Genomic DNA, 14199 nt, shown 5'->3' on the forward strand with positions numbered 1-14199 from the left:
TATTGTTGCTCTCCTAGCAATACAATGAAACTATTGTCTCTCAAAGCATTGAAATAGAATTATTGTCTCTTTTGATTGCAAATAAAATAATTGTCACTCTTAGCAACACATTTTAAGATTATTGCTTTCCTAGCAATACAATAAAATTATTGTCTGTAACATAATGAAACCATTGTCCTTGATCTGTAAGAAAAATAACTGCTAAAAGTTGTCATTTAAACTGCAAGGACTGTTTTTACGTGGATTAAGTTCATGCAAGTAATAATTATCTCAGTGAGTTAATTATGATGTAATTAACTTTCAGTTTTTATTATAAGAAATTAAAAAAATATATTCATGTACTATGTGTTAAACATTTTATTATGAAATAAATGATTATGTACAAATTTATATACACTTCCTGTCTTTTTGCTGTTGTTCTGTGTGTTGGTTCCTCCCCATCCATATACTGTACTGTAACGGCTACATGTTTATTTATTCTTCATTTATGTTTCGTACAATTTCAGTTTAATAACAATATACTAATGTAAAATAAAAAAGTTATATATCACTTTGAATTATGTTGTAATGATTATCAAATATTACAATTTGATTCAAATACTCGACAGCGTATTCCTTCATGATCTATGTATGATTTCCTTGTTATTGTTGTTGATGATAATAAAGCCATATTATTATTATATTGAAATTCAGTTTATGTTTTTCTTTCTTTATCTTTTTAACCAGCAACAGATTCAATTGATACAACCAGAGCAATATATTTTTATTGTGGTTTATAGTAAGCCTATCAAGTTTTTGTAGAAAAATAAATTTCCAGATATTTTACTACACATTTTAAGAACTGTTGATATTGTATTGATTCATCTGTGTCCAAGTTTATGACAGTTTATGCATGTAAATGAAGTCATAATTTTTATCAAAAGTTGAACTGTAACAACTGAAATACAACTTCTTTGTTTCCTCAGACCAACATACACCAAATGGACGAATCACATCCTGCAGTACAACCTTTCCTGTAGAGCAGTCTTCTGATATCTCTTCTATAACATTTCTCTCCAAGCCACACACAAAGACAGTACCATCATCTGACAGTGATATTCCTCTTGGCTCACTTGTACAACTATAACTCCCAATCACATCACCCTGCCAGTTTAATCTTGTTACTGATTTCATCTCACTGTCAGATACATAGATAGAACTTCTATTACATGTTACATAATATAGGTCTTTGAAAATATTTCTATCATCAATTGTTGTCAGCATAGTGCCATTCATATCAAGGATCTGCAGTTTTACAGGGAAACAGTATGTCACAACAAGTTTATCTTGGTAACAGCTTATACTATAACAGTCTCCATTCACTTTCATAGTGTGCTTCTTTATAAGTTTGTTTGATGAGATTGATATAAACTGTATTGTTTGGTTGTAAGGAAGTGTGACAGCAAGTTCAGTACTGGTTACTGTGGTGATATCCCATGGTTTATCATCTAGTTTTATTTGATATGACACCGATTGTCTGCTGATATCCACCATCTTTACAGCTTTGTTATCATGGTCCGTGATGATAAGAAGATCAGGAGTCAGCAAAGTCATTCCTGCTATATAGCACCTGCATTTATCTATTGATGTCTTCACACAGATATCTCCCTGATGTGAAGATTTTCGACACTTTATTTGTACAGATGGATATTTTATCTTTAAAGTTTTTTGTTTAAATGTACCCAAAGACTTCTCTGTTTTAAGAAGATCTAATATTGCATCATTTGTTTTAAAGTTAAATTCTTTGATATCATATGATGAAAGTTGTAGTTTCTTTCCCTCGACATTTTTCATTGTTTTCTCTGCAAGTTTAAGTTCCATGAAGAGTTTATGAGCTTGTTTTGATGTATTGAGTCGTTTAATGGTATCTGATGATGTTTTCAGAGCTTTGGTTATATCTTCACATGTTTCTTCTACTGCTTTCAGATGTTTGTTGTTTTCTTTTTGTATGACATTAGCTGCATCTTCAATCTGCCTTTCCAGTTCATCAAGTCTTTGGTTGATTTCTTGCCGGAACATTTTAATGTCTGCTAGTGCATCTTTAAGAGAGCTGTTGGACTTATTTGTCATCTTTTTGGCATCTTCCACAAACTGCTGATACTGGTCAGAAGTGCTATTTACTGCTTTCAAAATATCTTGACATTCTTTGCTGTCTATTATATTACCAGAACTATTGGGTATATAGTTGACTTTGCAGAATGTAGCTTGGTGTTCAAGGGTAACACAAACACTGCAGAGTAATTCTTTATGGTGGTGACAGTAGAACTTGATAATTTCTTTCGGGTGTTTGGAACAGGGTGTGGTAAGATCATCAGACTGGCCAGTGTGGGTGGATGATGTGGTTTGATGCAGAACTTTAGGCATTCTTGTTGCATCTAGAAGTGTATGATGTTTGGAAAGTTTATGCTTTTTATGGCCTGTGAAACAATTCTTGCATAAATGTTCCTTGCAATCTACGCAGTAACCATGGGCAGGAATTCTGGATCCTTCCTCGTCACAAGGTTGACAGTAAACTTGAAGATCTTCATCTGATGCAATGGATTGTGTTGTAGATGAAAATTGTTTTAATGCTTTTTTTCCTGAGACAGCCATGTTTTATCTGAAATGTATTATAAATGTTTTAGCTCACCTGTCACAAAGTGACAGGGTGAGCTTTTGTGATCGCTTTTCGTCCGTAGCCCTGGGGTCAAAATTGGCCCGGCCCGGGGGACATTGATTTTTCTTATATGTCTATAGCAAAAACTTAAAAATTTTCTTTGAGAAAACCTAAATAGCTAGAAGTTAGATATTAAGCATGAAACATCTTTTATTAAGTGTCGACAAAATTTGTTCAAATAAAAGCCCTGGTGTCAAAACTGGCCCGCCCCAGGGGTGTCATTGTTTTTACCTGTATGTGTATAGTAAAAACTTTTTAAAAAAATCTTCTTTTAAAAAACCCAAGGAGATAGAGCTTAGATGTTTAGCATGAAACATCTTCTAATTGGTGTCTACCAAGTTTGTTCAAATAAAAGCCCTTTGGGTTTAAACTGACCCCGCTGCGGGGGCCTATATACAGGTGAGCGACTTCAGGGCCATCATGGCCCTCTTGTTATTTTATGTTTGTCTTATTTTCCTTTTGTGAATTTGTAGAACTTAAGCAGATAATTTAAAACTTGGACAATATTTTACTAACTGTACTTATATCTTTTGTGAAGAAATGGTCAGGGAATATATATCAATCATATCTTGTAGACATGCATCATGGGATTTCGTAATACATTGACAAACATGATCACCATAGGCTGACGATGTTGTGAAAGACCCACGTCCACACCTTCAAAGTTAAGGCTGACTTTAAGGTCAATGTCAAATCCTGTACAGCCTATAAATTGGTCCTAATTTGATGGACGTTTAAATATAAGTCAAACTATGCCCAACACAAAACCCACCAGGGCAATTATAAAAACAAGGTCTAAATGGAGGTCATAGGTCAAATCTTGTCTTGCTTAAAATTTAATCTTTTCATGATGTCCAAACATTGGAAGTAAAAATGTTGAATGCGGGTATCTGTATGATATTGACACATTTGTAGTCTATTGATACATGGTACTTTATATCAATACATGTATATATAATATGTTCCTTGACAAATTAAGCTAGATTAATCATAGTGGAAAGTTTAACATAAAGTTTTCTTTGAAGATCTTGAGTTTATGGCTTTTATGATAAAAAGTTTTAATACCTGTTGTAAATAAAGCGATTCAAAACACTGTAGTTAGAAAAAATTTGTCTAGTTATTTTAAAAATTAAGTCATTTTAGCTCCCCTGTCACTAAGTGACATGGTGAGCTGTTGTGATCGCTTTTCGTCTGTCTTTAAACGACATCTCCAGCCATTTTCATCCAAACTTCACAGGAATGTTCCTTCGGTAGTCAACTTTAAAAATTGTTCAAATAATTTAATTCCATGCAGAAGTCTGGTTGCCATGGCAACCCCCCAAAAAAACTTTAAAAAATCTTCTTATAGAAAACCAAAAAAGCAAGAGCATAAATATTTGGCATCAAACATCATTTAGTGAGTGTCTACTAATTTTGTTCAAATAAATGCCCTGGGTTCAAAATTGGCCACGCCCGGGGGGGGGGGGGGAGTCATTGGTTTTCTCTTATTTGTATATAGTAAAAACTTATATATAAAATCTTCTTGTAAAAAACCCAAATGGCTAGAGCTTAGATATTAAGCATGAAACATCTTCCATTGGATGTCTACCAAGTTTGTTCAAATAAAATCCCTGGGGTAAAAATTGGCTCCGCCCAAGGGGTCATTGTTTTTCCCTATATGTATATAGTAAAAACTTGAAAAATCTTCTTTTAAAAAACCCAAAGTTCTAGAGCTAAGATAAATAGCATGAAACATCTTCTAATGGGTGTCTACCAAGTTTGTTCAAATAACAAATAAAAAGGGCCCTTGGATTAAATTTGGCCCCGCCCGTTGTTCATTCATTTTCCTTATATGTGTATAGTAAAAACTTAAAAAATCTTGTTTTAAAAAACCCAAAGAGCTAGAGTTTAGATACTAAGCATGAAATATTTTCTAGTGAGAGTCTACCAAGTTTGTTCAAATAAAAGCCCTTGGGTCAAAATTGGCCCCGCCCAGGGGATATCATTGTTTTTCCCTATATGTATATAGTAAAAACTTTAAAAAATCTTCTTATAAAAAAAACCCATAGAGATAGAGCTTAGATATTTATCATGAAACATCCTCTAATGGGTGTCTACCAAGTTTGTTCAAATAAAAGCCCTTGGGTTTAAATTGGCCCAACCCTGGGGCCTATATACAGGTGACCGATTTCAGGGCAATCATGGCCCTCTTATTTCGTTTAAGACTTAAAAAAAATGTACATTTTGTAAAATGTAGGGGGTTTTCTTGCTCAAATTTACCTTTTTATTTAGGTTAATTTCTCAAATACTATCAAAGATACATATTTTTAGCTTGGAATACTTGGTCACTATAAAACTTAGAATGCTTTATAAAGGACAAATGATCCCAAAGGTCATTGTTAAATTATCTCCCTTTCATATTTCTATCAGTGATCGAAATGCCTCAATGGACATAATAAGGCAATATTTATCTTGTTTAAATATCATTATTTTAAATTACACCATAAACCATAAAACTAAAAACTTTATGTCATTTTAAAGGAACTCCACTGAGGTTCATAAGCCTAAAAACATAAAATTTTAATTTTTCACATGGATAAACATGAGCACTTAAAACAGAAATTTAATAAAATATAACCAAGAAATATACAAGAAATACATTGAAAATCATATGTTTGTGCTTTTCTCAGTCCGATTTGAGTGAAAAGCGTTTAAACGCTTTTCAATTTTGGGTAATTTTTCACTATTATAATAATTATTCTGGAAAAACGGAGGGAGCTAATGATTTGAAATTTTGCACATACGTTATTAGTATAGATCTACATCAAATGGAGTAATAATCTAAATAAATTATTTCCAGTCCTGTCATGTCAAAAAAACCTCAGTGGAGTCCCTTTAAATGTAATTAATGCATGGTTTTATTTAAGGATAATTAAAAGATATTGTACCTTTATATAATCCTCTAAAAAAATTCACAAGTTATAAATCGTTCACGGTATCTTCCTCAGATGAAATGTTAATTGTACACATTTCCTGTCATTATTAGATTCATTGAATTTGATACCAAAATTGACTTCCTTGTACTGCAACATTGATTTTTAGCTCTACTAAAAATATGGAAAGCTGTCCTACTCGCCCCAGCGTCGACGTCTGTATCCATGTCCAGATTTCAGATTAAAATTTTGATGCAGTAAAATATTTTTCACTATAACTTGTTCATGTCTTCAGGTATGAGCTTCAAACTTCAAATATATGTTCCTTATCATCAACCACATCTTATGTGAAAGGTTCATAACTGTAGCACCAATGTATACAGACTTATCTCCCCTTGAACTTAGAATTTTCCTTAAAAATATTATTTTTAACTGTTACTTCTTTATTTCTTAAGGGATGAACTTCATACTTCAAGTATATGTCTCTTATCATTAACCACATCTTATGTGACAAGGTTCATAACTCTAGCACCAATATTTTAGATTTATCTCCTCTTGAACTTAGAACAATCCTTAAAAAATCTTACTGTCACTTCTTTATTTCTTAAGGGATCAACTTCATACTTAAAATATACATTCCTTATCATCAACCACATCTTATGTGACAAAATTCATAACTCTAGCACCAATATTGCAAGAAATATCTTCCAAATTACTTAGATTTTCTACTTGAAAATGTTATTTTTTACTATAACTTCTTTAGTTTTAAAGGTATCTACCTCAAACTTCAAAAACATATTCCTTATAATCAACCAGGTCCTATGTAAAAAGGTTCATAACTATTGAAGCAATATATTCAGATTAATCTCCCTTTGAACTTAGAATTTTATAACTTCTTTACTTTTTAAGGTATCTACATCATACTCCAAATATATATTTCTTATTATTTCACACATGATGTGTGACAAAGTCCATAACTCTATTGTGACTATTTCCAGAATTATTCTCCCTTGAACTTAGAATATATGTTAACAAATGTTATTTTTTTTTTACTATAACTTAATCATTTTTATACATAATTGATTTTTCTTTGATCATAGTTTTGTCTTTCTTACTGCATCCATTATTTTATCAGTCGAGCTTCGCTGTCTCCTGTGACAGCTCTTGTTACTTCTTTATTTATTTGGGAAGGGATCAACGTCATGCTTCAAATATATGTTCCTTATTATTAACCACACCTTATGTGACAAGGTTCATAACTCTGGCACCAATATTGCAAGAATTATCTCCCCATAAACTTAGATTTTTTTTTTACTTGAAATATGTTATTTTTTACTATAACTTCTTTAGTTTTAAAGGTATCTACCTCAAACTTCAAATACTTATTCCTTATCATCAATTACATCTTATGTGACAAGGTTCATTACTCTTGAAGTAATTTTTTTATGTTGATCACCCTTTGAACTAAGAGTTTTCTTTTAGAAATATTATATTTTTCAAGGTATCTACTTCAAACTTCAAATATATATTTCTTATCATTACACACATGCTGTGTGACAAGGTTCATAACTCTAATGTGACTATTTCCTGAATTATTCCCCCTTGAACTTGAATTTATGTTAACAAATGTATTTTTTTTATATATTAACTTCTTGTCAGAGTTATAAAATGCAAGCCCCTGTATTCCCAGAATTATATCAATTTAATTTTTTAGCTAACCTGTTACAAAGTGACATGCTTTTGTGATCGCTTTTCGTCCGTCGTCCGTCCGTCCGTAAACTTTTACTTTAAACGACATCTCCTCAAAAACCACTTAGCCAATTTCATCCAAACTTCACAGGAATGTTCCTTTTGTTGTCAACTTTAAAAATTGTTCAAAGAACTTTATTCCAAGCAGAACTCTGGTTGCCATGGCAACCAACAGAAAAAAACTTAAAATAGTGACTTCTTTTAGAAAACCGCAAGAGCTAGAGCTAAAATATTTGGCATGAAACATCACCTAGTCAGTGTCTACCAAATTTGTTCAAATAAATGCCCTTGGGTCAAAATTGGCCCGGCCCCGAGGGGTCATTGATTTTCCATTTTGTATATAGTAACAACTTAAAAAATCTTCTTTTAAAAAACCCAAATAGCTAGAGCTTAAATATTAAGCATGAAACATCTTCTAGTGGGTGTCTACCAAGTTTGTTCAAATAAATGCCTTGGGGTAAAAATTGGCCTGCCCAGGGGGTCATTGATTTTCCTTATTTGTTTATAGTAAAATCTTAAAATATCTTCTTTTAAAAAACCACAAGAGCTAGAGCTTAAATATTTGGCATGAAACATCACCTAGTCAGTGTCTTCCAAGTTTGTTCAAATCAATGCCCAGGGGTCAAAATTGGCCCCGCCCCGAGGGGTCATTGATTTTCCTTATTTGTATATAGTAAAAACTTTAATCTCTTTTTAAAAACCCCAAATAGCTAGAGCTTAGATATTAAGCATGAAACATCTTCTAATGGCTGTCTACAAAGTGTGTTCAAATAAAAGTCACTGGTTTAAAATTGGCATTGGCCCAGGGGCCTATATACAGGTGAGCGATTTCAGGGCCATCATGGCCCTCTTGTTGATCTTAGAATTCATTTTTAAATTGATTTTTTAGATTATCTTTGCTATTATAAATGGTATCTACTCTAGGCTTAAGATAAATAATTGTTCTTTGTCATTACTCACATCATGCATGACAAGGTTCTTACCTGTAGCATTTTTTTTTCAAGAGTTACCCCGGTATTTCTTTTTGAACTTATAAATTTACTTTAAAACTTCAAATTCTTTTTGCTCTTATCCTTTTTGTTTTTGAAGGGATTGACTTCAGATTTCAAATTGCTGTCTTTTCCATTAAAGCATAGAAATGTCTGTTTAACATTTATTGACAAGATAATGTTGCGCATATTATGTTGCGCAAAAATATAGAACATTTGAGTGCTTTCTTGATACTGATAAAGAAATACATTTATCATAATTGATTTTTCTTTCATAGTTTTGTCTTCCTTAGTGCGTCCAGTATTTAATAAATTGAACTTCGCTGTCTCCCGTGACAGCTCTTGTGTATACACTTCAAAAGTTTAAATCTTACAGATAACACTTGTGTTGCAAACACTTTAAGTAAAATTTATACTGAATGAACTGAATTTAAGCTTTGAATTGTGCCCATAAAAACAGCTCCTAGAATCTCTAATCCCTTTCTCACCATGACAAAAGTTTTAATCATATAAAGCACAGCTAGTTTATTTGTGTGCACATTTCACATAAACCATGTCGCAGGAGTGTAATAAAGCCATTTATTACATGCTTTTCGGTGGTTTATAGAAATATATCAGTGATATAAAACTGGTAATTTCACTGTTTGAAACAGTGAAATTACCACTTTGATAATTTCACTGTTTTGAATTTAAGCCCCTTACGTTGTTTCAGTGAAATACCAGCGTGCACAGAACTTGGTACCAACTTAATGACGTGACGTCGTAAATGACGTCACGCTGTATTATTATTTGCCGCGCTTTTAATTCAGTATTAGGTTTAATGTCTTTTTAAAACGTTTCTTTGCATACAATAAAAAGAAAATTTGTTTAGTTTAGTGTAAGATCGAAATATATTTCACCTTGTGAACACCAAAAGTTCATATTTCACTCGTGGCTGCGCCACTCGTGAAATATACCTTTTGGTGCTCACTCGGTGAAATATATTCCGATCTTACACTGAACTAAACAAATATCCTCTATTTAATAAAAACGATATTACACTCAGTGTAATAACACTTTGACGTGACGTCATTTAGCGCTATATAGAAACATAGCGTTAAAGCGCTGAATGTTAGCGTTTCACTATAGGCGTGTCATTGAAAATTTACTCATTTTAACAGTTTACTGTTCTTATTATGCCCCCATTTCGAAGAAAAGGGGGTATATTGCTTTGCACTTGTTGGTCCGTCGGTCCGTAGACCAAATGGTTTCCGAGTGATAACTAAAGAACCCTTAGGCCTAGGAACTTCAAACTTGGTATGGTGATTGGTCATGACCAGTAGATGACCCCTATTGATTTTGGGGTCAAGGGGTCAAAGGTCAAGGTCACATTGACCTTGTAATTAAAAACGGTTTCCGATCAATAACTAAAGAACCTTAAGGCCTAGGAACTTCAAGCTTGGTATGGTGATTGGTCATGACCAGTAGATGACCCTAATTGATTTTTGGGTCAAGGGGTCAAAGGTCAAGGTCACATTGACCTTGTAAGCAAAAAAGGTTTCCGTCAATAACTAAAGAACCTTAAGGCCTAGGAACTTCAAACTTTGTATGGTGATTGTCATGACCAGTAGATGAACCTACCTATTGATTTTGGGGTCAAGGGGTCAAAGGTCAAGGATCAAATTGTTGTCCAAGCAAAAACGGTTTCGATTCAATAACTAAAGAACCTTAAGGCTAAGGAACTTCAAACTTGGTATGGTGATTGGTCATGACCAGTAGATGACGCCCTATTGATTTTGGGTCAAGGGTCAAAGGGTCAAGGTCACATTGACCTTGTAAGCAAAACCGTTTCAAATCAATAACTAAAGAACCTTAAGGCCTAGGAACTTCAAACTTGGTATGGTGATTGTTCATGACCAGTAGATGACCCCTATTGATTTTGGGGTCAAGGGGTCAAAGGTCAAGGTCACATTGACCTTGTAAGCAAAAACGGTTTTCCGATCAAATAACTAAAGAACCTTAAGGCCTAGGAACTTCAAAACTTGGTATGGTGATTGGTCATGACCAGTAGATGACCCCTATTGATTTTGGGGTAAGGGGTCAAGGTCACATTGACCTTGTAAGCAAAAAACGGTTTCCTATCAATAACTAAAGAACCTTAAGGCCTAGGAACTTCAAACTTGGTATGGTGATTGGTCATGACCAGTAGATGACCCCTATTGATTTTGGGGTCAAGGGGTTCAAAGGTCAAGGTCACATTGACACTTGTAAGCAAAAACGGTTTCCGATCAAATAACTAAAGAACTAAGGCCTAGGAACTTCAAACTTGGTATGGTGATTGTTCATGATCAGTAGATGACCCCTATTGATTTTGGGGTCAAGGGGTCAAAGGTCAAGGTCGCCATTGACCTTGTAAGCAATAACAGTTTCCGATCAATAACTAAAGAACTTTAAGGCCTAGGAACTTCAACTTGGTATGGTGATTGGTCATGATCAGTAAGATGAGACCCCTATTGATTTTGGGGTCAAGGGGTCAAAGGTCAAGGTCACATTGACCTTGTAAGCAAAAACGGTTTCCGATCAAATAACTAAAAGAACCTTAAGGCCTAGGAACTTTTCAAACTTGGTATGGTGATTGGTCATGACCAGTAGATGACCCCTAATTGATTTTGGGGTCAAAGGTCAAGGTCACATTGACCTTGTAAGCAAAAACGGTTTCCTATCAATAACTAAAGAACTAAGGCCTAGGAACTTCAAACTTGGTATGGTGATTGTTCATGATCAGTAGATGACCCCTATTGATTTTGGGTCAAGGGTCAAAGGTCAAGGTCACATTGACCTTTGTAAGCAATAACGGTTTTCGATCAATAACTAAAGAACTTTTAAGGCCTAGGAACTTCAAACTTGGTATGGTGATTGGTCATGAATCAGTAGATGACCCCTATTGATTTTTGAGGTCAAGGGGTCAAAGGTCCAAGGTCACATTGACCTTGTAAGCAAAAACGGTTTCCGATCAATAACTAAAGAACCTTAAGGCCTAGGAACTTCAAACTTGGTATGGTGATTGGTCATGACCAGTAGATGACCCCTATTGATTTTGGGGTTAAGGGGTCAAGGTCACATTGACCTTGTAAGCAAAAACGGTTTCCTATCAATAACTAAAGAACCTTAAGGCCTAGGAACTTCAAACTTGGTATGAAGATTGGTCATGACCAGTAGATGACCCCTATTGATTTTGGGGTCAAGGGGTCAAAGGTCAAGGTCACATTGACCTTGTAAGCAAAAATGGTTTCCGATCAATAACAAAAGAACCAAAGAACCCTTAGGCCTAGGAACTTCAAACTTCACATTGACCTTGTAAGCAATAACGGTTTCCGATCAATAACTAAAGAACTTTAAGGCCTAGGAACTTCAAACTTGGTATGGTGATTGGTCATGATCAGTAGATGACCCCTATTGATTTTGGGGTCAAAGGTCAAGGTCACATTGACCTCTTTGGTAAAAACGGTTTCTGATCAAATAACAAAGAGAACCCTTAGGCCTAGGAACTTCAAGCTTAGTTTGGTGATTGGTCATGACCAGCAGATGACCCCTATTGGATTTTGGGGTAAAGGGGTCAAAGGTCAAGGTCACATTGACTTTTGTAGGTAAAAAACGGTTTCCCGATCAATTTTAAGAATGAACCCTTAGGCCTAGGGACTTCAAACTTGATATTGTGATTGGTCATGATCAGTAGAATGACCCCTATTGATTTTGGGGTCAAGGGGTCAAATGTCAAGGTCACAGTGACCTCTTAGGTAAAAAACGGGTTTCCGATCAATAACTAAAGAACCCTTAGGCCTAGGAACTTCAAACTTGGTATGATGATTGGTCATGACCAGTAGATGACCCCTATTGATATTGAGATTAAGGGGTCAAAGGGCAAGGTCACATTGACCTTGTAGGTAAAAATGCTTTCAAATCAATAACTTAAGAACCTTTGGCCTTGGAACTTCAAACATGGTATGGTGATTGGTCATGACCAGCAGATGACCTATTGATTCTGGGGTCAAGGGGGTCAAAGGTCAAGGTCACATTGACCTTGTATGTTAAAACGGTTTGCTGATCAATTAACGTTAAAAAGCTTAGGCCTAAGGAACTTCAAACTTTGTATGATGATTGGTCGTGACCAGCAGATGACCCCTATTGGATTTTGGGTTAAGGGGTCAAAGGTTAAGGTCATGACCAGTTATACTTGATAACCCTTATTAATTGTTTGATCACTGGGTCAGAAGTCATGCATAATAACCTTATCACATGACTCATTGGCTGCTGATAGGGGGCATACATGTTTTACAAACATATCTTGTTTTATATATATATATGATAAATAGAATATTATATTCGTGCAGATTCAATACTTAATTTATTGAACCTGTTGAATAAAACAATATTATAATGCTCGCCAGAGGCTCGCATAATATGATTTTATTCAACTTGTTCAATTATTTTAGTATTAAACTACACTCATCAATATCCTATATAAATCATATACTGTATTGTAAACCTTTATAAACAATTGAGTGTTGACAATTACACAACAACTACATTAGAAATTAGATTAACAGTACTCACACAAAATGTCCAAAACTTCTTTGCTACAAGGATTATAAAAGATGTGAAACACGCCCCAAAAATTTTTACAATGACCTGTATCTGAATTGGTATCTCAGATATTGCTGAATTAAAAGCACTTATTAGGGAAAGTTTATCACAGATTTTATAAATCTGACTTGTACCAATACATACAATTTAATATTAAGTTTTATATCTTAACTTTTAGCATTAAAGCACCTTTATTAAAAGTGTTGTTGTGTTGGGTTTTTTTTCATTGCAGAATATTAAAAAAAATAATAATATGAATATTACAGATGGAATACCAAAGATATTCAGAGTCAAGGGAGATTATCTATAGATAGTACAGGTCACAAAGATCTCAGTATATCAGCTGGTCTCGGAGGGTCGCATCTTGACAGCCGAGGTGGAGTAATAGGTGGTAACGTGGATCTACAAGGCATCTCCACTTATTGTGAGTACTCCTGATTTTAGCTCTACATTGCCTCAACATAGAAACCTGTACTTGGGACAACTATAACAATTGTTGAGACAAAAAAAATTATTCTGTGAAGAAGAAAAAAAATTATATAAATAACTTTTTATATACTAGTATGTATGTTGTGTTTATTGGGTTTAGAGGAAAACATTTTGATAAAAGTGAATGCTGTTGATAACTATTTTATTTAATTTCATACAGTTGAATGTAATGAAGACCCAAAGCTGGATAAAGATCCATTACATGAAGCAGGTGTTTCCATGTATGCTATTGAAGGTAGAGTTGATTATATGGGATCAAGCGTCTTGATGACACGGCTCAGTAACATGAGTCTGAGTGTCAGAGATGAATGGAAAATTGACAAAACGCAGGAAAAGACTGATGCTCCACTTGCGACAACGAGGTAATAAATTAACTTATTATCAGTTTTCAACTATGATTTATGACAGGTTATATACCCCAGTATAAAGTTAACAAACATTCAGTTTTACAGTTATGCTTAGAAATCTTTATGCCGTAAAGTGCATTACACCAAGCTTAGCTAAAGAAAGATCAATGAGTTAACTTAGGCACCCACTCCTGCTAAGCTGGAGCACTGAAAAACAGCTCAACACCAGAAAATGAAAGAAAATATTGATAGTTAAATGTGTTCAGAAGAATACATTGTGACTTTTGTAATTTTGGGACTTCTTAACTCCTGAACCTTCTGAAATCTGAACAATTTGAGGGTCCAGAAATTTCTCCTCCTTTCTATATAATTAATAACTGTTAATTAAGGAAGTT

General features: G+C 34.2%; 1 protein-coding gene across 1 annotated transcript; it reads right to left on the bottom strand.

Moving 5' to 3' along the window:
- Window positions 1-280: 280 nt before the first annotated feature.
- Window positions 281-6084, bottom strand: LOC132724959 (uncharacterized). The gene is made up of 2 exons (XM_060709940.1): window positions 5623-6084; window positions 281-2638 (listed from the first exon to the last, which is right to left on the bottom strand). The coding sequence occupies exon 2, from the start codon at window positions 2629-2631 to the stop codon at window positions 877-879; it is 1755 nt and encodes a 584-aa protein (XP_060565923.1). The 5' UTR covers window positions 2632-2638; window positions 5623-6084; the 3' UTR covers window positions 281-876.
- Window positions 6085-14199: the final 8115 nt, after the last annotated feature.

This window comes from Ruditapes philippinarum, unplaced genomic scaffold (assembly GCF_026571515.1).
Source record: "Ruditapes philippinarum isolate M1 unplaced genomic scaffold, ASM2657151v2 ctg14145_1_1_1_1, whole genome shotgun sequence".
Lineage (NCBI taxonomy): Eukaryota > Metazoa > Mollusca > Bivalvia > Venerida > Veneridae > Ruditapes > Ruditapes philippinarum.